The 26,084-nt window shown below is 44.3% G+C and overlaps 1 protein-coding gene across 1 annotated transcript; it reads right to left on the minus strand.

Annotated features, from left to right (window-relative positions):
* Positions 1 to 7,272: 7,272 nt before the first annotated feature.
* MPZ (myelin protein zero) lies at positions 7,273 to 22,114 on the minus strand. Its single transcript, XM_070950926.1, has 6 exons — positions 21,983 to 22,114; positions 12,406 to 12,572; positions 11,310 to 11,523; positions 9,304 to 9,439; positions 7,585 to 7,642; positions 7,273 to 7,374 (listed from the first exon to the last, which is right to left on the minus strand). Exons 1-6 carry the CDS (start codon positions 22,047 to 22,049, stop codon positions 7,273 to 7,275), a joined length of 744 nt encoding a protein of 247 aa, XP_070807027.1. The 5' UTR covers positions 22,050 to 22,114.
* Between the last annotated feature and the right edge of the window lie 3,970 nt (positions 22,115 to 26,084).

The raw sequence follows: 26,084 nt of genomic DNA on the forward strand, positions 1-26,084 counted from the left end.
TGACGGTTGCGGTGTCCCACGGTCGCTGTTTGCGATTTTTTTTGCTGCTTTCTGGCAAAAAGCAGCCATTCGGAAGAACAATTGTGTGATTCATTCAACGACCGTCATGGGCTCGCTTGATGACTGTTGTAACAACAGTCGTGAAATTGAGTCCAGTCCTGTGGCGCCTCGACTTACAACTGCCATGACTTACGACTGAAATTCAAGGTTCTGCTGTGGTTGTAAGTCGAGGATAACATACAAGTGGGAAGCCTAGGTTAGGAAGATTAGAATAGTTGTTGGTTTTTTTTTAATCGTTTGAACCAAATTCTTCGTCCTTTTTTCCTCCCATCTATCATCAAGGGAGGGTTGAGATTGTAATCTTCCTTTTAGGAGATTGGGAACACAGCTCCCACACTTCAATGCCAACTTCTAAACATTTACAGTGAAGATGCCACATTGAAGGAAAATTATTTCCCGCCCCCCGCAAGGTTGGGTCTCTAAAATTCTTCAAACCTTGCTATAAAGTTTGAATCCTTTGGGTACCAAATCCTGCCCGCCAAAGACCCCTTGCAAAATGGAAAAATTTGCGAGCCACTTCCAAGTTCCATTCGCAAGTTAGGATTTGAAAACGGGTCCGTTTTTGTGTCCCAGTGTGGTCCCCAAACTTTTCCTTGCCTGCCTGATCGAGGATCTAGTACCATGATGGCAAGCCTATGGCACACGTTCCACAGGTGGCATGCGTAGCCATATTGGTGGGCACACGAGCTCAGCTTGCTAACTTCCGGCAAACGGGCCATTTCTGGCCTCCAGAGAGACTCCGGGGGGGTGGGGAAGGCCATTTTCGCCCTCCCCAGACTCCTAGAAAGGCTCTGGAGCCTGGGGACAGCAAAAAACGGGCCCTCTGGTCCCACCGGAAGTTGGCAAATGGGCCATTTTCAGCCTCCAGGGGGGTGGGGAAGGCCGTTTTCACCCTCCCCAGACTCCTAGAAAGGCTCTGGAGCCAGGTGAGAGAGAAAAATGGGCCTTCGCCACCCCCACCCCTGACGCCCTCCAGAGGCAGGAAACCACCTGTTTTCCTACTTCTGGTGGGCCCAGAAGGCCCAAAAATCAGTTGGCATGTGCCGGAGCTGAGCTCGCGTGCCCACTGATATGGCTACCTGTGCCACGCGTGCCATAGGTTCGCCATCACAGAACTAGGACAACTCGCCGCGGCCAACCCAACTCGCCGTGGGACAATTCAACACCTCATTAATCATTTCGTTCAGTTACTTTATTTTATTGTTGGTGACCACGTTTTCATCCAAATCATCGTGATTCTTGCATTTCCGGATTGACTTTCTTCGTGTTGTTATCATTGGCCACGATTCCGTCGAAATGAAGTTAACTTTTGGATTTGTTGAATCGTCCTGTGGAGAGTTGGCCGCGGTCAGTTGTCCCATTCCACTAACCGTCTATAATAAAAATCCCGGCAAATTCATTCAAAGAACCATAAGCCCAATGCAGGGAAAATATTACGGTAGCTTGAAATTCCAAAATAAACCTATTTTCAAAACAGGACGTTGAGTTTTGAGGCTCGATGCCAACCTAGACGACGGGAAAGAAAAAGTATTTTTTGCACCTCCCTGAAGGGATCCCACTTTTCCCAAGAGCCAACCTCGTGCCCAAAGGAATACTTTACATTAGAGGCACCTGTTTTTTGCACCGATAAGAGTGAAACTGTGAGCAAAATTGGGAGCTCCCTCCCACGAAAACATCCAATATGCTTTTTACGAAGTCAGCTTCAAGTTCCTTAAGCCATTCTTCGCCAAAAGAACATCCTAGTGTCGTTACCAAACTCAGTGTCCGTCCTATGCGGCCAGCAGATCTCAGCACCCCGATTTCTCTGTCCGTTCACCCACAGAAAAGGGCTGCTAGCTACAAAGCCATGCTTCCCTCCTCAGGGCCCAGCTGATTATGAGCCAAGGAAAAAAAAAGAAGAACAAGCCAAAATCTATCCATCAAGGTTCACACACACATTTTTTTTCCCCCCTCCACTTAGCTGCCTCACAGCCATTCCACTTCTGGGCCAGTGGTGGATGCGAAATTTGTGGCGGGCAATGAAACATTGTCAAGAATGAAGAAAAGCTGTCATCCTGGGCACTGACTGACCTGCTTTGAAGACTGACACGTTTAGCATGTTAATAAAATAATCAGGGGAAAAAAAAACTTGTTTCGTTTCGGTCTTTTGTCTTCTTTTCTCTCCTGTTTGTCTGAGTTATTAACACAGCTCATATTTGCAGATTTCAGTGTTCTGGTTTTGTAGATAGATGGATAGATAGATAGATAGATAGGTAGGTAGGTAGGTAGGTAGGTAGGTAGGTAGGTAGGTAGGTAGATAGATAGGTAGATACATAGATATATAGATACGTAGAGACAGGAAAATAGATTAGATAGATAAGTGATGGCTAACTTTTTTGCAATCGTGTGCCAGGAGTGGGGGGGAGGGGGGTGTCACGCCCACGTGTGCCCATATCCATAATTCTATGCACCCCGCCCTTGTGTATGTGCACACGACCCCCCCCACCCCCCACTCCTGGCACGCAATGGCATGGTGGGCCTGGTAGGCCCGTTTTTCTCTCTCCCCAGGCTCCAGAGCCTTTCTAGGAGCCTGGGGAGGGCGAAAACAGCCTCCGCCCCCCAGAGGCCCTCTGGAGGCTGAAAACGGCCCATTTGCCAACTTCCAGAGGGACTGGAAAGCCCGTTTTTCTCTCTCCCCAGGCTCCAGAGCCTTTATAGGAGTGTGGGGAGGGCGAAAACAGCCTTCCCCACCCCCCCAGAGGCTGGAAACAGCCCGTTTGCCGCCTTCCCCACCCCACCGTTCTGGAGGCTGGAGAGAGCAAAAAATGGGCCTTCGGTTCCCACCGGAAGTTGGCAAATGGGCCGTTTCTGACCTCTGGAGGGCCTCCGGGGGGGGTGGAAGGCCATTTTCACCCTCCCCAGGCTCCTAGAAAGGCTCTGGAGACTGGGGAGAGAGAAAAATGAACCTCCCCCCTCCCGAGGCCCTCTGGAGGCAGAAAACATCCTGTTTCCCTTCTTCCGGTGGGCCCAGAGGGCCTGAAAATCAGCTGGCGCCGGAGTTGAGCTCATGTGCCCACCAATACGGAGATCACGGAGATAGATAATAGATGAAAATAGGATAGATGGATGGATGGATGGATGGATAGATAGATAGATAGATAGATAGATAGATAGATAGATAGAGTCAATGGTGGTAGCCGAATTCACTTAAGACCCACATGATTCACTTAACAACTGGTTTCAGTTGTTGGTTTCACAACCATGGCCGAAAATGGCATCAAATTGGGCACAACTTACTTAATCCCACCTTCTTTCGCTTAACTCTGCCAAATATTTATTTTGACCACCTGACCACACGGGTGCTGCAACGGTCGTCAGCGTGAAAAATGATCCTAAGTCACTTATTTTCAGTGCCGTTCTAATTTCAGATGGTCACTAAATGAACTGTCGTAAGTTGAGGACTTCCTCTATTAATATTCGGATTGCTTCCATTTTTCCCCAGCTCTCCGTGAGTTTTGGAGACGCAGAACTTCTCAAAGCTGATGGGCCGATTAGGAGGGGGGAAAAGAGGGAGGGAGATAGAGAGATATCTATTTATTTATTTATTTATTTGAATTTATATACCGCCCTTCTCCCGAAGGACTCAGGGCGGTGTACAGCCAGAATAGGAACACACAAATAGAAAATTTAATAACAATTTAAAATATATATTAAACACTATGGCCCGTAACTAATTAAAAACCCATTTTTAAACCTCAAGAATTAAAAATTAAAAATTAAAGATTAAAGATTAAAAGTTGAAAAGAATTGGAATTGGAATTAGGCCAATATCAAAAGGGTTTTGTGATTCCCGGTGTTTTTTACCAACTGGTTCTCTGCCCTAATGACCAGCTGAGTAGGCGTGGCTAGGAGGGTCATGTGACTGGTGGAAGTGAGTGACATCGAGTTGGCCACACCCACCCGAGTTTTGTGGCTCCCGGTGTTTTCTTTTCTGTGTGAAATGGGTCCAAATGGCTCTTTGAGTGTTTAAGGTTGCATGACCGCGGAAATGTCCTCGAACAGCGCTGGTCCGTGGCCTTGAAAAGGAGATGAACAGCGCCCCCTACAGTCGGCAATGACTAAAATCCATAATGGACTCCTCCTTTACCTTTTTTACTCCGACTTTACTATCAGGATCACAGACCACAAGAGAGCCAGCTCGGTACAGAAATGTCAGTCTTTTTATTAATTCTTTTTCATTTTAATGATCTCGTTTGTTTTTTTGGCGGAGGCTGTTTGAAAGACAATCCCGGGGCCCAGAAAACCCCGAGAAAATTGTACATATGGAAAAAAAAACCATTTTTTTTTTTAAAAAAAAAACCAGTTTAGTTTTCTAAAACTACTCGCGACACAGAGCGGTGTGGTTGCGGGAATCGTCTGCTTTTATGTACATCGCTTTTAGCACCGTCGTTTGAGGTTGTGAGATTTGAAGACAAGAAAGAGACTGGGAAATCGGTAGAAAGTGTCTGAAATAGGATAGTGTTTTCCTGCTTGGAGCAAAGGACTGGACTAGAAGAAAGACCTCCAAGATCCCGTCCAACTCTGTGATTTTGTTAAAACGCACAAAACGAAGCTGTGGTGTTTGCTAACAAAATGAGAGTCTTGCCTTTGGCTGTTTTGCTGCTGATGGAACATGCTGTCCTTAGAAGTTAATTTGAACAGAATAATAATAATTAAAAAAAAACAACACCCCAACAGGAGCAAAAATAATGGAGACAAATCGAAGCCTTGATTTTTTTTGCCCTACCCACGTAACGTCATGCAGAATTCGGTCACCGGGCAGAGAGCGCAAGCAAGGAAAGGAAAAAAAAAATATCAATATAATATCTCCACAAGGTTAATCGTAAATTTCATTCCCAATCCCCGCTTTTGCAGATCGTGCGGCGAGGTTTTCGCGACTGTCAAGACGACGGTTTAATTTCCCTCTCGGGGGACGCCCCGAAGATGTCAAACAAGTCAGAACAGAAATTATAAATCCGTCTGTTTCGACAGACTTCCAGGGGAAAAAACTGGCAGAATAATCTGCATTTTTTTTCCCCCATTTCTCTTCTAGGGATTTGCAAACGGGATGAGAATTTGCAACTCTTTGCAACGGGGGTGAGGATTTTTCCAGCAGGCCAAATTGGGCAGCCTCTTGTAACATGGAGCAAAACCCCCTCCCTGAGAAATTTTAGGGATTGTCTTAATGGGTTATTATTATTTTTTTAAACGACGATTACTTTTTTTTCACTCGCCCTGAAATCTCTCAGATGTTTTGCTCAAGCAGGAGGCGCCGAATCTGGCCTAAAATTGAATCGCTACTCGTAGAATCAGAGACAGAGGTGGCATTTAGTTACCTTCACTACCGGTTCATATGCGGAGAGCGTCAAAAACAGGACGTGATGACATCCGGGCAGGTGGGCGGAGTCTCCCGCAGCCACCGCTACCGGTTCGCCCGAACCGGATAGAACCAGATGGATACCACCACTGATCAGGGAGGGAGGGAGGGAGAGGGAGAGAGAGACAAAAGAATTTGGGGCCTTTTGTTTTAAAATATTGTTTTTTTTTCTTCTTCTTCTTTAATTTTGTTGAGAATTTTCGCTCAGGAGGGACCCGTGATGGTGGCCAAAGAGACGTTTTTATCTGTCCCTCCTGGATAGAAATTTTGGCCCGAGGGAAATTAAACCATCTTTGTGTGAGTTTGTTGAGATGCGACCGACTAGAATCTGGTCCTTTGGATTAAATTAAAAAAAAAAAAAAGGAAAAAAAAATCTTACGAAAAAAAAATTACACCTGTGCTCGAATCGTGGAGCTGAAGAGGGTCACAGCGGTTAAAGCAGAAGAAGGCATCGTTTTAAGGGAGAATTTTTTGCATCTTTTGGGCCAATTTATAAGACTCGGGAGGGTCCAAAGGATGGAAACACCCAGTTGGATTTTATCCTCGTTGGCGATTGACGGGGTTCCAGGGGCCGATGGGAATCTCTCTTTAATGAAAACGATAAATAAATATCCTGCATATTTTCGCGATTTATTTACGCACGTATGTTTACCCGAGTTGCTAAGTTTGGGACACATCGGAAGGGTACAAAGAGCTAATGTTGGTTCATCACCGATCAAGGTTTGTTTCCGATCTTCCTCAGCAGAAGACACTGAAACACAGCTAGTTCTCAACTGACCGTCATTTGTTTAGCGACCATTCAAAGTTATAACAGTGCTGGAAAAAGCGCCTTACGACTGGTCCTCGCACCTACAACCATCACAATAAGATCGTGGTTTGAGCGCTTGGAAACGGCGATGATGTTTGACAGCAATCACGGCACCCGCAAACCAGCATTTGTGATCTTCCCAATAGGGGAAAGCCGGCAAGGAAGGTTGCAAGTCACTCACATGGGGTGTCTCACTTAACAACCACACCGCTTAACAATGAATTTTCCAGCCTTTCTTGAGGTCGTAAATTGAGGACTACTTGTATAGAGGATGGAATCTCGGAATTATTATTATTATTATTATTATTGTTTAAACTGTGTGTTCTTAGCGTAGGAATTCTTCCTAGCCCGATTGTGCCACACAAACCGAGATTCCTCCCACAAAATTGCAGGAAAAAAAGGAATGTATGACAGTTTGTTGATACCAAATGCTATCAGCCCCTGGTTAGACTGATTATTGCAGCAGTTCGGGTGACCACACAACTAGTAAATGCTTTTCATAACTTCAGCAGATTTAAGATGGGTGGACTGCAGTACCCAGAATTTGCCAGCCAAAAATCAGGCAGTTGAAGTCCACACATTTTGAATATGATGAAATTGAGAAATGTGTATTAAAACATCATGGCTGGGCTGCAGCCTTCCCAACGGCCAGCAGGTGGCAGCAGAGGACCCCAAACCAATTCCTTGCTGCCGCCAGCTGGCCGTCAGAGATACTGCACCCTCGATCTGGTGGTCCTAGTAAAGCCAAGAGGACTGGGTGGAAGAGAAAGGGACCTCCCGGGGGGGGTGGAGAGGAGGGCCTGGAAAGGCCCCCGCATTCGAATTAGACGTCCGAATCGCTTTTAAGGATATTCATGAGCGCGTTTTTGAGGCTGTTCTTGCTGGGGGATTTGACGGCGGGCTTGAAGCCTTCGGCCTCGTGGTGGTCCTTCTTCGTTTCCATCTCGATGGTCATGACCACCTGTTTCTTGGCCGCCTTCTTCTCGATACCTTCTCTGCCGGCTAACCGCTATTTCTTATCTTTGCGCGAGTCCCCGAATCCTCCCCGGGATTTTTTGTCGCTCGGCTTGGTGAAGCGGCTGTGATCCAGCATGGCGTACAGAACGGGGGTCTATCAGGAGGAGAAAGAAAAGAAGAGAAGGTTGGCACAGGAAAATGGCGGCCGGCAGCGGCAAAGACCGGTCACCCGTGACCCATTTTACGACCGTCATGGCTTAGGACCCTACTAGGCAGGCTCAATGATGATCGTAAGAGGACCACCTGTAAAGCTGACAGATCCTTATTTGAGGAGCGTCTTCCTCTCGCGCTCTCAAAGGCTCACCTGATGGCGTCGTTTGGAAGAATCCTTCCCCAGCCTCAGTTTCCCTTTCTCCATCGCGCTAAAGGTGGAAACAAGAACAGAGACGCGTGTTGATGTACAACGAAGAAAACTGGGGAGCAGTTTTTCTGAACCAAAGGAGCCTCTTGCCTAAACCTGTTTTAACCCGGCTCCCCAAACACGACAAATCCTCCGCCGTGAACTCAAAGATTCCTTTAATTAGGAGTGCCGGCAATCCCGGCAAAAGGTTTCTCTCTCAACGCAGGCTAACAAGTCCATCCGGCAGGGAGATGGATAGTTGTCTGCCACATCTATTCATCTCCGCCCTCTGCCTTTTATCCCCAGAGCTAAAGTGGGGCTTCGCTAGCAGCGGTGGCTCTTCCTTCCCAAGGACCGGCCCATAGATTTCCACAGCTCTCCTCTCCTCTGCCTTCTATCAGGCACTGGACCCAGCTGTTCCTCCTCTTCCTCATCAGCCACCTCCAGCCCTCCATCTGATGGCTGACGGACAGCCCAGACTCCGCCTCCGTCTCTCTCTCTCTGCCACCTCCATTCCCTCTTCCCTCTCAGAGCTCTCAGGTTTATTTATTTATTTATTTATTTATTTATTTATTTATTTATTTATTTATTTATTTATTTATTTATTGGTTCGATTTATATGCCGCTCTTTCTCCGGAGACTCAGGGCGGCTTACAATGCGTTAAGCAATAGCCTTCATACTTTTGTATATACCTCTTTAGTAGGGCTTTCACGCCCCTCCTAAGCGGTGTTCTTTTTTTTATACAAAGTCTCAGTTTATTGCCCCCCACAATCCGGGTCCTCATTTTACCTACCTCGGAAGGATGGAAGGCTGAGTCAAACCTTGAGCCTGGTGAGATTCGAGCTTGCAGTAATTGCAGGCAGCTGGTGCTACTTAACAGCACTTTAGTCTGCTGCGCCACCAAGGCTCAGGTTGCCCGGATGCTGACTCTGACTCCCACACCTCCTCCTCCTCCTATGATTCAGCTGTTGGAGGGGCTGGCGGCCGACAGGCCACAAACCCCCCCCCCAATTATTCTAAAATCCTGCACCCAAATGCCTGGCAATTAATGGATTTTTTTTTATATAAAAAAGAAACACAGCCAATGTGGGAAAATTGTCTCTTTTCCTTTCTTTGCTCCCGCTCTCATTGTGGTACTTTTGTGTTTAAAAGCGGTAGGAGTGACAAGTCCTTGTCGTGGGATTCCTGCAGCACCCACTCACCCCCAGTTCAGAAGAAACGCAGTCACGACATCCCATTGCAAAGGGCAGGAGAAACTCAGGCAACGAGTCCTAAATTTGGGGCCCTCTGGAAACGCAGGACTACAACTCCCATCATTCGCCCGCCTGGCATGGGAGTGGATGCCAGGACTCTGAAGTTGGGATCAGGCTGGGAAAACCAGCAAAGGGATGTCGAATGAAGGATTTTCTGCACCTTTCATATTTAATACCTGGCCTAAATCTTCTCCCCTTTTTAAATGTAAATTTTAATTTGTTTTAAATTATGGGGTATTTTCAATTCAGCCAAATTATTTAATTCATTTTAAATTTTTGTACTTATGTGTTTTATCTTGTGGCTGTTCACCGCCCTGAGTCCTTCGGGAGAAGGGCGGTATAGAAATTTAATAAAATAAAATAATAATAAAATAAATAATACTTGGAGAGGAATGGTGGTAGAGGAGGCAAGGGGGATTTAGGGATTACCTGAGACGCCTCTGGAGAGTGGCTTGTCTCCTCAGCCAGCAGTACCTGATGAGGTAAGCTATCAGCAGGACTACTAAAACCACGAGCAAGACACCTCCGATAATGCCTCCCAGGACTTGGCCGTATCTCGTAGGAACTGGAGAAGAAGGAGAGAAAGAGAGGGAGGGAGGGAGGGAGGGAGGGAGGGGTGGAGAGGATGGACAAAGGTGAGGAAATGATGGAGAAGAAGGTCGAGAAGAGGAGGAGGAGGAGGAGGTGAGGGAAAAGGAGAAGGAAGGAGGAGAAGGGAGAAGGAGAAAGAAAAGGAGAAGAAGAAGAAGAGAGGAGGTGGAGAGGAGGAGGAGATGGAAAAGGAGAAAAAGGGAGAAGAAGGGAGAAGGAGAATGGAGAAGGAGAAAGGAGGAAATGGAAAAGGAGAAGAAGGGAGAAGGGAGAAGGAGAAAGAGGAGGAGGAGATGGAAAAGGAGAAGGAAGGAGGAGAAGGGAAAAGGAAAATGAAAAGGAGAAGAAGAGAGAGAAGATGGAGAGGAGGAGGAGATGGAAAAGGAGAAGAAGAAGAGAAAGAGGGAGGGAGGAGTGGAGAGGATGGACAAAGTGAGGAACAGATGAGGAGAGGAGGAGAAGAGGAGGAGGAGGAGATGGAAAAGGAGAAGGAAGGAGAAGAAGGGACAAGGGACAAGGAGAAAGAAAAAGAGGAGAAGAAGAGAGAAGGTGGAGAGGAGATGGAAAAGGAGAAGAAGGGAGAAGGAGAAAGAGGAGGAGGAGGAGAAGGAGATGGAAAAGGAGAAGGAAGGAGGAGAAGGGAGAAGGAAAAAGAAAAGGAGAAGAAGAAGAGAGGAGGTGGAGAGGAGGAGGAGATGGAAAAGGAGAAGAAGGGAGAAGGAGAATGGAGAAGGAGAAAGAGGAGGAGATGGAAAAGGAGAAGAAGGGAGAAGGAGAAAGAGGAGGAGGAGATGGAAAAGGAGGAGAAGGGAGAAGGAGAAAGAAGAGATGGAGATGGAAAAGGAGGAGAAGGGAGAAGGAGAGAGAGGAGGAGGAGATGGAAAAGGAGGAGAAGGGAGAAGGAGAAAGAGGAGGAGGAAGAGGAGGAAATGGAAAAGGAGGAGAAGAAGGGAAAAGGAGAAAGAGGAGATGGAAAAGGAGAAGAAGGGAGAAGGAGAAGAGAGAAGGAGAAAGAGGAGGAGGAGATGGAAAAGGAGAAGGAAGGAGGAGAAGGGAGAAGGAAAACGAAAAGGAGAAGAAGAGAGAGAAGATGGAGAGGAGCAGGAAATGGAAAAGGAGAAGAAGAAGAGAAAGAGGGAGGGAGGAGTGGAGAGGATGGACAAAGGTGAGGAACAGATGAGGAGAGGAGGAGAAGAGGAGAAGAGGAGGAGGAGGAGGAGGAGGAGGAGATGGAAAAGGAGAAGGAAGGAGAAGAAGGGACAAGGGGCAAGGAGAAAGAAAAGGAGGAGGAGAAGAGAGAAGGTGGAGAGGAGGAGGAGATGGAAAAGAAGAAGAAGGGAGAAGGAGAAAGGAGGAGGAGGAGAAGGAGATGGAAAAGGAGAAGGAAGGAGGAGAAGGGAGAAGGAAAAAGAAAAGGAGAAGAAGAAGAGAGAGATGGAGAGGAGAAGGAGATGGAAAAGGAGGAGAAGAAGGGAGAAGGAGAAAGAGGAGGAGAAAGAGAAAAAGGAGAGAATATTACTAAAATATACAACATCTCCAACTGGATTTGCTCAGCTTCCCTCTTTCCCTTCCTCCCTCCCTCCCTCCCTCCTTTTCCTTTCTCTTCCTTCCTTCCTTCCTGCCTTCCTTCTTTTCCTTTTCCTTCCTTCCCTCCTTCCTTCCTTCCTTCCTTCCTTCCTTCCTTCCTTCCTTCCTTCCTTCCCACTCCTTAGATCACGCCAAAAATTGTGAAGTCACATTATAAATGACCATTCGTAATTTGTATATACATAATTGTATAATACAATTATAAATATTACAAATGAGAAGATCGTAGTAACACCACTGCGGTCAACGAGCATTACCATTCTCAAAGACATAAAGGGTGACCTGTGATGTTCTCCCCACAATATCCGGTGGATTTTTGACGTCGCAAGTGTAGGTCCCGTTGTCGGTGTATTCCAGGTCATGGATGATAATGGAGCCATCTTTCCAGCTAGGGTCTCCGATCCACTCAATCCGCTCCTTGAAGGACCCAACGTTGTCGATGTAGTGCTGGCCTTTGGCATAGTGAAATATCTGGGGTCGAATAAGAGCAGAAGAATTGGTGGGACAATGTCCACCTGCTTGACTGAAGAGAAGAATCAGATCGGGAGTGCAATATACATGGAGCCACAAGAGGGCAGCAGAGACTAACGCTCAGTTTCTGCTGCCCTCTGGTGGGCATCTGAAGTTTAACAAAAATAAAATATTTTTATTTTAATATTATATAATACATATACAGATATCTACAGATAACTAGATAGATAGATAGATAGATAGATAGATAGATAGATAGATAGATAGATAGATAGATAGATAGATAGATGAAAGAACAGAGAAGATAGATAGATAGATAGATAGATAGATAGATAGATAGATAGATAGATAGATGATAGATAGATAGATAGATAGATAGATAGATAGATAGATAGATAGATATAAATAGGGAGAGAGAAGAGATGGATAGATAGATAGATAGATAGATAGATAGATAGATAGATAGATATAGGGAGAGAGAAGAGATAGATAGAACAGAGAAGATAGATGGATGGATGGATGGATGGATAGATAGATGATAGATAGATAGATAGATAGATAGATAGATAGATAGATAGAACAGAGAAGATGGATGGATGGATGGATGGATCATGGATGGATGGTTGGATAGATAGATAGATAGATAGATAGGACAGAGAAGATAGATGGATGGATGGATGGATGGATAGATAGATAGATAGATGATAGATAGATAGATAGATAGATAGATGATAGATAGATAGATAAATAGATAGATAGATAGATAGATAGATAGATAGATAGATAGATATAAATAGGGAGAGAGAAGAGATGGATAGATGATAGATAGATAGATAGATAGATAGATAGATAGATAGATAGATAGATGTATTTTCTTTTTACCGAAATGCTGTCCTTTCCACGTTCGGGCTGAAAGTGCCACGTGATGGAAATGTCATCAGAGATCCACTCGTTGGACCAGAAGGAGCAAGAGAGTTTAATTTTGGAACCCACCGTGCCGTGGATCTCGTTCGCCGTGTAAACTTTGATGGCCAAAGTTGGAGAGAGCACTGCAAACAAACAAACAAACAAAAAAGCAGAGGGAGTGAAATTCATTCGTAAATTAACGATTGAGTGGATCCCTGATCACTTTCCTAAGCCGCCTGCCCAGATCCCAAAAGGGCAACCCCACTTCACAACAACCAGGTTAAATTAATTTCAAATCCTGAAGTCGATCCGTTGACAGCTGCCATACCTGGAATGCCTTAGGCATAAAAACTACTGGGAAGACTTTGGACCAATCACCAGGAGACGGTGAGTTCTAGTTCCACCTTAGGCATGAAAGCCAGCTGGGTGATTTTGGGCCAATCACCAGGAGACTGGGAGTTCTAGTCCCGCCTTAGGTATAAAAGCCAGCTGGAAGACTTTGAACCAATCACCAGGAGATGGTGAGTTCTAGTTCCGCCTTAGCCATGAAAGCCAGCTGGGTGACTTTTGGCCAGTCACCAGGCGACAGTGACTTCTAGTTCCACCTTAGGCATGAAAGCCAGCTGGGAGACCATTGAGCCCATCACCAGGCGACGGTGAGTTCTAGTCCCACCTTACACATGAAAGCCAGCTGGGTGACTTTTGGCCAGTCACCAGGCGACAGTGAGTTCTAGTCCCACCTTAGGCATGAAAGCCAGCTGGGAGACCATTGAGCCCATCACCAGGCGACGGTGAGTTCTAGTCCCACCTTACACATGAAAGCCAGCTGGGTGACTTTTGGCCAGTCACCAGGCGACAGTGAGTTCTAGTTCCACCTTAGGCATGAAAGCCAGCTGGGAGACCATTGAGCCAATCCCCAGGCGACGGTGAGTTCTAGTCCCACCTTACACATGAAAGCCAGCTGGGTGACTTTTGGCCAGTCACCAGGCGACAGTGACTTCTAGTTCCGCCTTAGGCATGAAAGCCAGCTGGGAGACCATTGAGCCAATCCCCAGGCGACGGTGAGTTCTAGTCCCACCTAAGCCATGAAAGCTAGCCAGTTCCTCCCTCTCAGCCCAAATCTACCTCGAACGGTTGTTGTAAATAAATAAAACGAGAGAGAGTTAGAGAGAGAGAGAGAGAGAGAGAGAGAGAATGTCATTGTTGTGATACAATGGGTTGGGATTCCCCCTGCCCCTTCTGCCTTTAAACCCCCCACCCTCCGTTTGGGAAGTGGGTAGTGACTTCCATAAACCCCCCTTGTGGCCCGAACACGGCGGAACATTGCTGAGTGATCTCGAAGTTGTGACATTTGCAGTCAATTGGCCCTTTTGTGTAACCGAACAATCGTCTCCTTTTCTCCCGCCCTGGGGGTGCAAATTCCAAACTACTGGAATGAGTGGGAAATTTCCCCCCCTCGTTTTTTTGGCCGGGAAGAAGGGGGGGAAAAAAATACCCAGCCTTAACCGTCCCTATTTCCCCCTCCCTTTTTTTGGGGTGGGGGGCTGATTTTGTGCCCATCTAGACAAAAAGGGGACGCGGTGGCCCAGTGGCTAAGACGCTGAGCCCGTCGATCGAAAGGTCGGCAGTTCAGCGGTTCGAATCCCAAGCGCCGCGTAACGGGGTGAGCTCTCGTGACTTGTCCCAGCTTCTAGCAGTTCGAAAGCACGTTAAAAAAAAAATAAAAATGCAAGGTTGTGTGGGGGTAAAATGGTTGTCTAATTTTTAATATAATTAAAAGATAGATTAAGGTATTAATAGAGAAGTAAGAAAAATGGGGGAAATGTTATAAGAAAGGGAATGACAACATTAAGATATGATAAATATTGGAGGAGCAAAAAGAAGATTTAAAAGATGTACTCAGAAGATATATTGAATGATGGATTATGGATTATTTGTTTGCTTGTTTACAATATTAAGATATGATAAATATTGGAGGAGCAAAAAGATTTAAAAGATGTATTCAGAAGATATATTGAATGATGGATTATGTATTGTTTGTTTGTTTGTTTACAATATTAAGATATGATAAATATTGGAGGAGCAAAAAGATTTAAAAGATGTATTCAGAAGATATAATGATTATGTATTGTTTGTTTGTTTGTTTATAAAATAAAAAAACTTTTTTTATTAAAAAAAATGCAAGTAGAAAAAATAGGGACCACCTTTGGTGGGAAGGAAACAGCGTTCTGTGCGCCTTTGGCATTTAGTCATGGCGGCCACATGACCACGGAGACGTCTTCGGACAGCGCTGGCTCTTCGGCTTTGAAACGGAGATGAGCAGCGCCCCCTAGAGTCGGGAACGAGTAGCACGTATGTGCGAGGGGAACCTTTGCCTTTAGAGGAAAATGATAAAACACCACGACCATGGAACTGCTCTGTTAGGTTTACGAGGCTGCCGTTTCAGGCATTTCCTCCATACGTGCCATGCTGGTTTAATCACGGTTTATTGAAAGGATGAGCTGATGGAGAGCAACTAAGATGATGAGGGGACTGGAGGCTAAAACATACGATGAACGGTTGCAGGAACTGGGCACGGCTAGTCTAGTGAAGAGAAGAGAAGGACCAGGGGAGACATGAGAGCAGGGTCCCAATATTTGAGGGGCTACCCCAGAGAGGAGGAAGGGGGGGCAAGCTATTTTCCAAAGCATCCGAAGGCCAAACAAGGAATCGTGGATGGAAACTGGTCAAGGAGAGAAATTCAACCTGGAAATAAGGAGAAATTTTCGGACAGTGAGAACAATCAACCCGTGGAACAGAAGTTGCCTTCGGAAGTTGTGAGAGCTTCATCCCCAAAAAGAGACTAGACTGCCATTTGTCAGAAACGGTGTAGGGTCTCCTGCTTGGACGGTGGGGGTTGGACTAGATGACCTCCAAGGTCCCTTCCAACTCTTAGTCTGTAAAATAGATGTGTCAAGCCAAGGCCTTAATTTGCAACAAACCCTTCAAGGTTTTTAACTGAGCTTTTCCTTAGCGGTTGGGATTATTAAACCTATTGCAAAGAAAACAGCTTTAAGGTGAAGCCTGGGGTTTAAGCCTCCCTTAAAGACCGAGGAAGGCTCTAGTCCTCATGATTCTAAACGGAATAGAGCTAAAGGGATGGGTTTTCTCCTGAAAATATTCATCACTGCCCTGCTTTGCAGTTTCCAACTGAGGGGGTTTAATAGTTCATTTATCGAGTTGCCAGGTGTCCACTATTTGAGCGGACAATCCGCTTTTTTCACATTACGTTCACTATTTTTTTTTCCCCACAAAATAGTGGACATTTTTTTTTTATTCAAAAGCTTTATGATGAAATGGTACGTAATCTAAAGCTGTACAGTCTAAGAGAATAAGGATAGGAGAATCGTGTTTTGTCTTTTTTTTTTTTCATGAGTTAGAATGAGACAAAGATCGAATATCCATTGAACTCGATTCTCCGAAAAAAGTAATGATGAGATTAAAATAAAAATATATTCTAAAATTATGTACAGTTCACATTTTTAAAATGTATTGTAGCTTGTGTCGACTGACCTAAAGTGGCGTCGAGGGATGAGAGTGACAGCGGCGAGATTTCGAATTCTTTAAAACGAAAGAGAGGAGTGTGCAAATACACCAAAGACTGGGAAGCTACTTTTGCATGGATTGCCAACAACGAAACCGACAGAACAAATACGACGGCCTACTGTAAATTGTTTGTAAGAAAATATATAATTTAATTGTATTTTTATTTTATTTTTTTTACTACTTAACCTTGCACAGAAGCTGAGGGATAATAAGAAGATTAAGCAGGGAGAATAGCAAGTGGTACAATGGGGATTTTGGAAAAAGGAGAGAGGAGTGGGGGGAGAAATATTAACCTTCAGGGACGGCAAGAGATAGTTGGGGGTGTCAGTCTGTGGCAATTGTAAAAAAAGATAAATTGAAAATTTGTAATCGTGGTGTTCGCTTAGCATCTTCTAACTAACCCGTGTACAAAAGGAGTTGCTTTTAATTTATGTCAAATGGTGGAATAAAATTTCCTTCCTTCCCTTTCTCCATCTTTCATCTTTCTTCCTTCCCTTTCTTTTTCTCCATCCTTCCTTTCCTTCCTTCCATCCTTCCCTTTCTCTCTTACTCTCCCTTCCTTCCTTTCCTCTTTCTCCTTCCTACCTTTTCTCCCCCTCTTCTTCCTTCCTTTCTTCTCTTTTTCCTCCCTCCCTCCCTTCTCTCCCTTCCCTTTCTCTTTCTCATTCATTCCTTCCTTCTTTCCTTCCATTTCTTTTTTCTTCCTTCCTTTCCTCTTTCTCCTTCCTTTTTTCCCTCTCTCCCTCTTCTTCCGTCCTTCTTTCCTTCCCTTTCTCTTTTTCTTTCCTTCCTTCCTCCCTTTCCTTTCTCTCTTTTTCCTTCCTTCTTTCCTTCCATTTCTCTTTTTCCTTCCTTCTTCCCTTCCCTTCCCTTTCTCTTTCTCCTCCCTTCCTTCTTTCCATTTCTCTCTTTTTCCTTCCTTCCTTTCCTCTCTTTTCTTCCTTCCCTTTCTCCATCTTCCTTCCTTCTTTCCTTCCATTTCTCTCTCTTTTTCCTCCCTCCCTCCCTTCCCTTTCTCTCTTTCTCCTTCCTTCCTTCCTTCCATTTCTCTCCTTCCTTCCTTCCTTCCTTCGTTCCTTCTTCTTTTTTCCTTTCCTTTTCTTTCCTCATTCTTTGCTTATCAAAAGCCTGCCGAGAAGGTCGCATATAGTACTCACATGATCCCCCGAATGCTGCAATGAATGTAAATGCATGCAGTTGTCAATCATCCCAAATTTTGACCGCGTGACTTTAGCAATGCTGCGACAGTCATAAGTGCGAGGACTGTTTTCTTGCAGTGCCTTGTTAACCACAAACTCTCCCTCAACGAATGGCTATTAGTCAACAGGTTAGTCAACAGGTTATATTAATTAATATAACAGGTAACTCTGTTGTATTAATTACTCCCAAGAGGAATGTGTTATTTCACAACGATTTTTCTTTTTAAAAAAATTGCTCCCCCCTTGATTTAAAAGCCACTCCGTTCCAGTTTCCACCCCTCCCTCATTTCCAATCTCCACTGTTACTTATGACTTTTATTTTAATTTTTTTTTAAAAAAAGCCAATTCGCTCCATCCTGAAGTTTGGAATTTCCGCTGGCAATTTTGGCATCGGGGGGAGAGAAATTAGGCACAAATCCATGCGTCATTTATGAAAATAATCAACGTGGGATGAAAGCCTCTAAAAAAATCAACATTAATAAAACGTTGCCTTCTTCCTGAGGATTTTCAAAAGCAAGCGGAACTCGCTGTTTTTGCTTCTTTTCACCCATTTCGGGAAGGAACAGCTGGGTTAAACATGTCACAGCTGATTTGTACGGTTCATGGAACCGCAATTCCTTTGCCCATCTTAAATAAACCACGAAATTACACTGTTCGCGGTGATGAGGCTTGTTGTTTCCCCAGGGCTCCGTGCATTTGGCAAAGAAACGCAGTAAAAATAACCTGCCTCGTTCAACCTTTGGCATATAGGATGGAACTGAATTGGGATTATTTTTCGATTGCATCGGAGTGTAAAAAGTACGTTCAGAGAAAGGAAGAATATTTTGCCTCTTTCCTATTTCCCAAACCTAGTTTTCAAATGGGGGGAGGAGGGGATTTTCCCCTTCCTCGGGAACATCTCCTGCTCCAAAACACAATTTTGAGAATCCATAAGCAGGACGTTAAGATGGAGATTTAAGAAAAAGAGGATAGAATTAAATTCCCCAAGAAATTTATAAGACGGTTTTAAATTTCTTTTTTATTTAACCGCGTGGCTGCAATTTTAAGAAAAATTGTGGGGAAGATACGGTAGATGTGCTGGGCTGAGATTTGTAGTCATGTAACTATTTATATTTACATGATTACATATAATCATCATTAAACGTCGCATTTTAAAAAGCAGAAGTCTGGGGGAGGGGGAAAGACTGCCGTCTGCCAATTGGGTTGCAAAGGAAGATGAGACCCTTATAAGATCCTGAATTCAAAATCATATCAGATTTAAGTTAGATCAACCCGCCTCGTTGAACTGACCCTGAAAACAGACAGTCGGTCCTGGATGCAAAATCCCATCAGATTTAAATTAGATCAACCCATCGCGCTGATTTGGTCAGTTCAATGGGACGAGATGATCTAATGTAAATCTGATAGGACTTTGAATTCAGAACTCTAGTTCCATCGTATAAGGAAGAGCAAGGAAAAATTACACTTCCCTTAAAAAACACCGCAGTCCTAGATGGGTTCATCCACATTGCATTAAGCCAGGAATCATAGCTACATTGTGGCTTAATGCAATCTATCAAATCAGATTTAGAACAATCAGTTCTGAACCGAACAAATACACCTTCTAATCTTCTAAGTTCATATATATTGCATTAAGCCAAGAATCATGGTTCTGCCTGGGCTACATTAGTGCAAATCTGTCAACCCAGATTTTGAAGGATCCATTGTGAACCGAACAAAAATCTTCTAATTCTTCGAATCGTCTCTTCCTTTCTCAATTCCTTCCTTTCCTTTCTTTTCAACCAGGAAGGTCGTCATAAATGTATGATTATTGCCGCTTTTCGGAGCAAGAAATCTTTCTGGAACTCTTTGAATATAAAAAGATCTATTTCTTGAGAACGGATGTCCTGCAAACTGGCTATTTTTGCTTTCTAAAGCAGAAATTATACCTAGAAAATAATGACTGTAAAAAGCTAAAAACAGCAGAATCAGCCATACGGATGCTGGGACAGTTATAATCAGAGAAAAAAATTTTTAATTTGTCAGGTCAAACCTATGTCTAATCAAACACAATTCTGACTCTCCCACGCCCAATTCCCATGTTAACTCCTCCAAAAATAATAGGAAGAGATTTCAGAGCGCTAGAAAATATATTGTTTTGTTCTGCTAATGTGCTTCCCGGCTGAATGGGAAGCAATTTAATCTGTCTGGCACCGTAATAGGTTGCATTTTCCGCCCCCCCCTTCCAAGTGGAAAGAGAAATGTTATAAAAATGATGCCGATGCCCCCCAAAAAAGGAAGGTCTTTGCTTGCAGGCCAAACGACAGAAAACATGGTTGTGTTTTTCCACACCAAGGCAGCACCCCAAGTTTAATAAATCTTAATTTAGTCTATTTTATAAAGTCATCTATGAAATTTCAAGGCAGGGGATACTTCCACAGGTCCATTCATCCTATTACAGTACAAACCATGGTTTGTCCAGTTGGGGGGCGACCCCAAGAGGGGAGCCCAACCCAAAGTTGGTTTTTCCCAACAAGCCACGATTCAGCAAAGTCACCCTGTTGTGTGAACCCCATTTTTCAGGTTTTTAAGGCGTGACGAGACACTGTTGCTTCTCAGAATGACAAAGAGATATCATGATTATTAATTATTCCATTAACCAAGATCCTCCTGTCACTGTTTTGCTTAAAATTGGAGGCACTTTTTAAAAATCGATGCATATTATTAAAAGGCGTAGCCCGCAATATTAAACACTATTTTTGAATTGGAATTTTTCTAACTTTTGCAACTTCTGATTTTTGGGCTACCCGACACTCCTTCGTGGTCCTGTCAATTGCTCCTTTCCCTTTGGATTTTCCCAAAACCCCAACAGAAAAAAAAGATTGGGAAGGAAAATTCAACCTAGATTTTATTGAAGAGTTTATTTACATGCACCATTAATGGAGAAAATTGAATTTGAAGCTTGGGGGGGGGTCTCTAAATTGTCAATAACCTAATATGAAGAATTTCTCCCTGGGATCTGTAGCGTTTTCCTAGAATTCATTGCCTTCGAATTAGCCAGCCTTTGAATTAAACCACGATCCAAACCATCATTAACCAATCCACGCCAAGAAATCTGAAGGTATGCAGAAGGGCCAATGACATTTGCAGCTACCCAGCGAAGACCTCTGCTTCAGACCTCTTAAGCATGACAAAAATCAGACTTGCAGCAGAGGGAGGGAGAACTACATAGCCCATGCTGCAGCACCGGAGAGTAAAAGCCAAAGCTCAGATTCCAAAACTACCGTGCTGTGGAAATCCCGTTAGGAAAGCAAGACATCTCAAGAAAAAAAGATGCTCGGGGCTTGTTCTACAACAATCTTTGGGCCAGGGGAGAGCCTCCACTTTCAGAGGCAGTCTATCCCTAAAAAGGACGGTTGAAAAAAAATAAAACTAAACAGAGGTCCACCTCCTCCCAGAAGGGGAAGCTGAGTAATCTCATCCTATTTTTGAAGGCAACCGCTTGTCTGAAATGGGATAGGGTCTCCTGCCTGAGCAGGCGGTTGGACTAGAAGACCTCCGAGGGCCCTTCCAATGCTTTTATTCTGTTATTCCTTCCTTCCTTCCTTCCTTCCTTCCTTCCTTCCTTCCTTCCTTCCTTCCTTCCTTCCTTCCTTCTCTGTTGGACCAGAAGACCTCCAAGGTCCTTTTAATGCTTTTATTCTGTTATCCTTCCTTCCTTCCTTCCTTCCTTCCTTCCTTCTTGGACCAGAAGACCTCCAAGGTCCCTTTAATGCTTTTATTCTGTTTTCCTTCCTTCCTTCCTTCCTTCCTTCCTTCCTTCCTTCCTTCCTTCCTTCCTTCCTTCCTTCCTTCTTGGACCAGAAGACCTCCAAGGTCCCTTTAATGCTTTTATTCTGTTTTCCTTCCTTCCTTCCTTCCTTCCTTCCTTCCTTCCTTCCTTCCTTCCTTCCTTCCTTTCCTTCCTTCCTTCCTTCCTTCTCTGTTGGACCAGAAGACCTCCAAGGTCCTTTTAATGCTTTTATTCTGTTATCCTTCCTTCCTTCCTTCCTTCCTTCCTTCCTTCCTTCCTTCCTTCCTTCCTTCTTGGACCAGAAGACCTCCAAGGTCCCTTTAATGCTTTTATTCTGTTTTCCTTCCTTCCTTCCTTCCTTCCTTCCTTCCTTCCTTCCTTTCCTTCCTTCCTTCCTTCCTTCTCTGTTGGACCAGAAGACCTCCAAGGTCCTTTTAATGCTTTTATTCTGTTATCCTTCCTTCCTTCCTTCCTTCCTTCCTTCCTTCCTTCCTTCCTTCCTTCCTTCCTTCCTTCCTTCCTTCCTTCCTTCCTTCCTTCCTTCCTTCTTGGACCAGAAGACCTCCAAGGTCCCTTTAATGCTTTTATTCTGTTTTCCTTCCTTCCTTCCTTCCTTCCTTCCTTCCTTCCTTCCTTCCTTCCTTCCTTCCTTCCTTCCTTCCTTTCCTTCCTTCCTTCCTTCCTTCTCTGTTGGACCAGAAGACCTCCAAGGTCCTTTTAATGCTTTTATTCTGTTATCCTTCCTTCCTTCCTTCCCTTCCTTCTCCATTACTGGGGTTGTTTTTTTTCCAAGAAGAGATTGGACATCCATTTATCTAAAACACAATAGGGTCTCCAAGGGGGATGGACTAGAAGACCTCCAAAGTCCCTTTTCAACTCTTTCTGTTCTTCTGCTTTTAGATACTTACAGTTTTGGCTCCTCTTCAGGTGTTTTTTTTTTCCCCCAAAAAAAAAAAAAAACTTTGGAAACCTTCCCTTGGAGAGTGCCAAAACTTACCCAAAGTGGACAACAGGACTGCCCAAAGGAAAGCTCGGCCCTTTCCCGCTTCGGCTGGGAGCCCCATGTTTTGGGTTAGTGTTCAAATCCCAGCCACATGGAGGGGAAGAGCTGGTAGTGAAGCCACGGAAGGCCTTCCCGTCCGAATGCCGGCGAGGGGGGGGAAACCCCTGGCTTAAAAACCCGCCTGCCCCGAAAGGATGCGATCTCTGCAGAAATCTGGGACCAATGAGAAGGTGGCATTTGGCTCCCCAAAGCAGTGGGGAGAAAAAAAAAATCAGGAGGGTGGGGGGAGGGAAGAAATGACCAAGCGGGGTCCCCCCACCCCAAAGAGAACAAAACATAAAAGCTTGCATTTATGGGGGGCCGTGTGGCGAGCATAGCTGGGCAAAGAGCCTGCATTCTTGGCAGAGTGGTGGGTGAGGGCACAGCCTTTGAAAAATGCCATTTTTCTCGCCACCCGACGGGCAGAGCCTTCGGCCGGAGCCAGGAGGGTGGAGTGGGGGGGGGGTGTCTGTCATTTCAGTTGGAGTCTTTTTTTGTTCAGGAGATTGATTGACGCGGAATCAATGGCTGGCAGGGCGAATTCCAATAGGAGAGAATATGTGCGGCTTAGGGTTGATGTATTGATGATGTTATATAGTTGGGTCATGAAACGTCGGGAAGAAAACCAAGGTCAGAAAGCAGCAAGGACCCTGTAGTTCTCCTCCTCCTCCTTTCCCCCCAGCCAACCCCACTATTTTCCAGCACTGATGATGTTATATAGTTGGGTCATGAAACGTCTTTAAGAAAACCAAGCTCAGCAAGGACCCCGTAGTAGTAATAGTAGTACTTCTTCTTCTTCTTCTTCTTCTTCTTCTTCTTCTTCTTCTTCTTCTTCTTCTTCTTCTTCTTCTTCTTCTTCTTCTTCTTCTTCTTCTTCCTCTTCTTCCTCTTCTTCCTTCTTCTTCCTCTTCTCCTTCTCCTTCTCCTTCTTCCTCTTCCTCTTCCTCTTTTTCCTTCTTCTTCTTCTTCTTCCCCTTCTCCTTCTTCCTCTTCCTCTTCTTCCTTCTTCTTCTTCTTCTCCTCTTTCTCCTTCTCGTTCTTCCTCTTCCTCTTTTTCCTTCTTCTTCTTCTTCTTCTTCTTCTTCTTCTTCTTCTTCTTCTTCTTCTTCTTCTTCCCCTTCTCCTTCTTCCTCTTCCTCTTCTTCCTTCTTCTTCTTCTTCTCCTCCTTCTCCTTCTCGTTCTTCCTCTTCCTCTTTTTCCTTCTTTTTCTTCTTCTTCTTCTTCCTCTTCTTCTCCTTCTCCTTCTTCCTCTTCCTCTTTCTCTTCCTCTTTTTCCTTCTTCTTCTTCTTCTTCTTCTTCTTCTTCTTCCCCTTCTCCTTCTTCCTCTTCCTCTTCTTCCTTCTTCTTCTTCTTCTTCTCCTCCTTCTCCTTCTCGTTCTTCCTCTTCCTCTTTTTCCTTCTTCTTCTTCTTCTTCTTCTTCTTCTTCTTCTTCTTCTTCTTCTTCTTCTTCTTCTTCTTCTCCTTCTTCCTCTTCCTCTTCCTTTTTCCTCCTCCTCCTTCTTCTTCTTCTTCTTCCCCTTCCCCTTCTTCCTCTTCCTCTTCTTCCTTCTTCTTCTTCTCCTCCTCCTCCTCCTCCTCCTCCTCCTCCTCCTCCTCCTCCTCTCCACAGCCAACCCCACTACTTTCTAGCACTGATGATATTACATAGTTGGGTCATGAAACATCTTTAAGAAAACCAAGCTCAGAAAGCAGCATGGACCCCATAGCAGTAGTACTTCTTCCTCTTCCTCTTCCTCTTCCTCTTTTTTCTTCCTCTTCCTCTTCCCCTTCCCCTTCTCCTTCTCCTTCTTCTTCTTCTTCTTCTCCTTCTCCTTCTTCTTTCTTCTTCTTACCACCAAGCTCAGAGAGCAGCAAGGACCCAATTCCTGCCATATTGGATCATCAGATCCTGTTTTGGTCAGTGGTTTTGCACATCACCTGGTGAATTCTAGTGCCATTTTAGAGCCTTGATAGTACAGTGGTTTAGTGCACCCTGTTATTAAGAACAGCTGCCTGCAATTTCTGCAGGTTCGAATCTCGCCAGGCTCAAGGTTAACTCAGCCTTCCATCCTTTCTAAGGTAGGTAAATTGAGGACCCCGTTTGTGGGGGCAATAAGCTGACTTTGTATAAATATACAAAAGGATGAAGGCTATTGCTTAATGCATTGTAAGCCGCCCTGAGTCTCCGGAGAAGGGCGGCATATAAATCAAATTTAAATAATAAAAAAAAAAAGGGCAGCATATAAATCGAACCAATAAATAAATGAATAAATAAATAAAACGGTTAGGCAGAAGAAAAACCAGGTGTCTCGTACACGGACCCTTTGCCCCTTCCTGCAACTCTTTTAAAATCTTCCTCTCAGGCCACTCTTTCAGTACAATCGCAGTTTTTAGTAGGCGACGTGCATTCCAGAAAACACAAAGGCACGCCTTGTGGTTTCTCTTTTTTTTGCCTTAGCCAAGTCCGAAGTGGGCAGATGGAAGCTGTTGGGTTTGCAAACTGCTATTTATTTATTTCTTTATTTATTTAGAGAACGTTTGTAGCTCAGAGTTGAACTGTGGGGAACTTGGTGCTCTCTGAGCTCGGTGGGTTTTTTTGGGAGACGTCTCGTGACCCAACTAGATATCATCATCAGTGCTAGAAGGGAATGGGGATTGTGGAGAAGAGGAGGTGGACGGTGGGGTCCTTGGTACTCTCTGAGCTTGGTTGATTTTCTTGCAGACGTTTCATAACCCAATTAAGTAACCTCATCAGTGCTAGAAGGAAGTAGGGTTTGCAGAGTGGAGGAGGAGACCTGATACAGATACAGATTAACAAAGGGACCTTGTAGGTCATGTAGTCCAACCCCTCGCCCAGCTGTGGGGTCTTTGGTGCTCTTCTGAGCTTGGGTGATTTTCTTGCAGACGTTTAGTGACCCAACTAGGGAACATCATCAGTGCTAGAAGGGAGAAGGGTTTGCAGAGAGGAGGAGGAGGACTGCAGGGTCCTTGGTGCTCTCTGAGCTTGGTTGATTTTCTTGCAGACATTTTGTGACCCAACTAGGGAACATCATCAGTGCTAGGAGGAAGTAGGGTTTGCAGAGAGGAGGAGAACTGATACAGATACAGATTAACAGAGTTGGAAGGGATCTTGTAGGTCATGTAGTCCAACCCTTCGCCCAGCTGCGGGGTCCTTGGTGCTCTCTTAGCTTGGTGGTCTTCTTGCAGACGTTTTGTGACCCAATTAGGTAACATCATCAGTGCTGGAAGGGAGAAGGGTTTGCAGAGAGGAGGAGAAGGAGGAGGAGGAAGAGGACTGTGGGGTATTTAATTAATTTAATTTAATTTAATTTAATTTAATTTAATTTAATTTAATTTAATTTAATTTAATTTAATTATTTAATTTAATTTAATTTAATTTAATTTAATTTAATTTAATTTAATTAATTTAATTAATTTAATTTAATTTAATTATTTAATTTAATAATTTAATTTAATTTAATTTAATAATTTAATTTAATTTAATTTAAGTTAAGTTAATTTAAGTTAATTTAATTTAATTTAATTTAATTTAATTTAATTTAATTTAATTATTTAATTTATATACCGCCCTTCTCCCGAAGGACTCAGGGCGGTGAACAGCCGTAATAAAAACAATGTACAAAAAAAATAGAATTTAAAAGCAAAATTAAAATAATTAAATCATAGGCCGAATTCAAAACTCTCATTTTAAAACCAATTTTTTAAAACCCCATTAAAAACCAAATTAAAATCATTTAATTTGTGCTCTTCTGAGCTGGGTGGTTTTTCTTGCAGACGTTTCCTGACCCAACTAGGTAACATCATCAGTGCTACAAGGGAATGGGGACTGTGGAGAGGAGGAGGAGGAGGAGGAGAAGGAGGACTACATTCCCCCATCCCCGGATAGGGGATTATGGGTAGTGTAATCCCCCAGCCTTCCTTTGGAAGGGCAGAAGCCCCGCCTTCTTTTTTCCCACCCCCTGTGTGTCCCCCCACCACTTCCAGGGCTTCCAGCGCACGTGTTGCAGCTCAGCTGCTTCCGACTTCCGCCCTTCTTTGGCTCCGGCGACGGAAG

This window comes from Pituophis catenifer, unplaced genomic scaffold, assembly GCF_029215685.1.
Source record: "Pituophis catenifer annectens isolate HBS135680 unplaced genomic scaffold, rPitCat1.0.hap2 SCAF_10, whole genome shotgun sequence".
NCBI lineage: Eukaryota > Metazoa > Chordata > Lepidosauria > Squamata > Colubridae > Pituophis > Pituophis catenifer.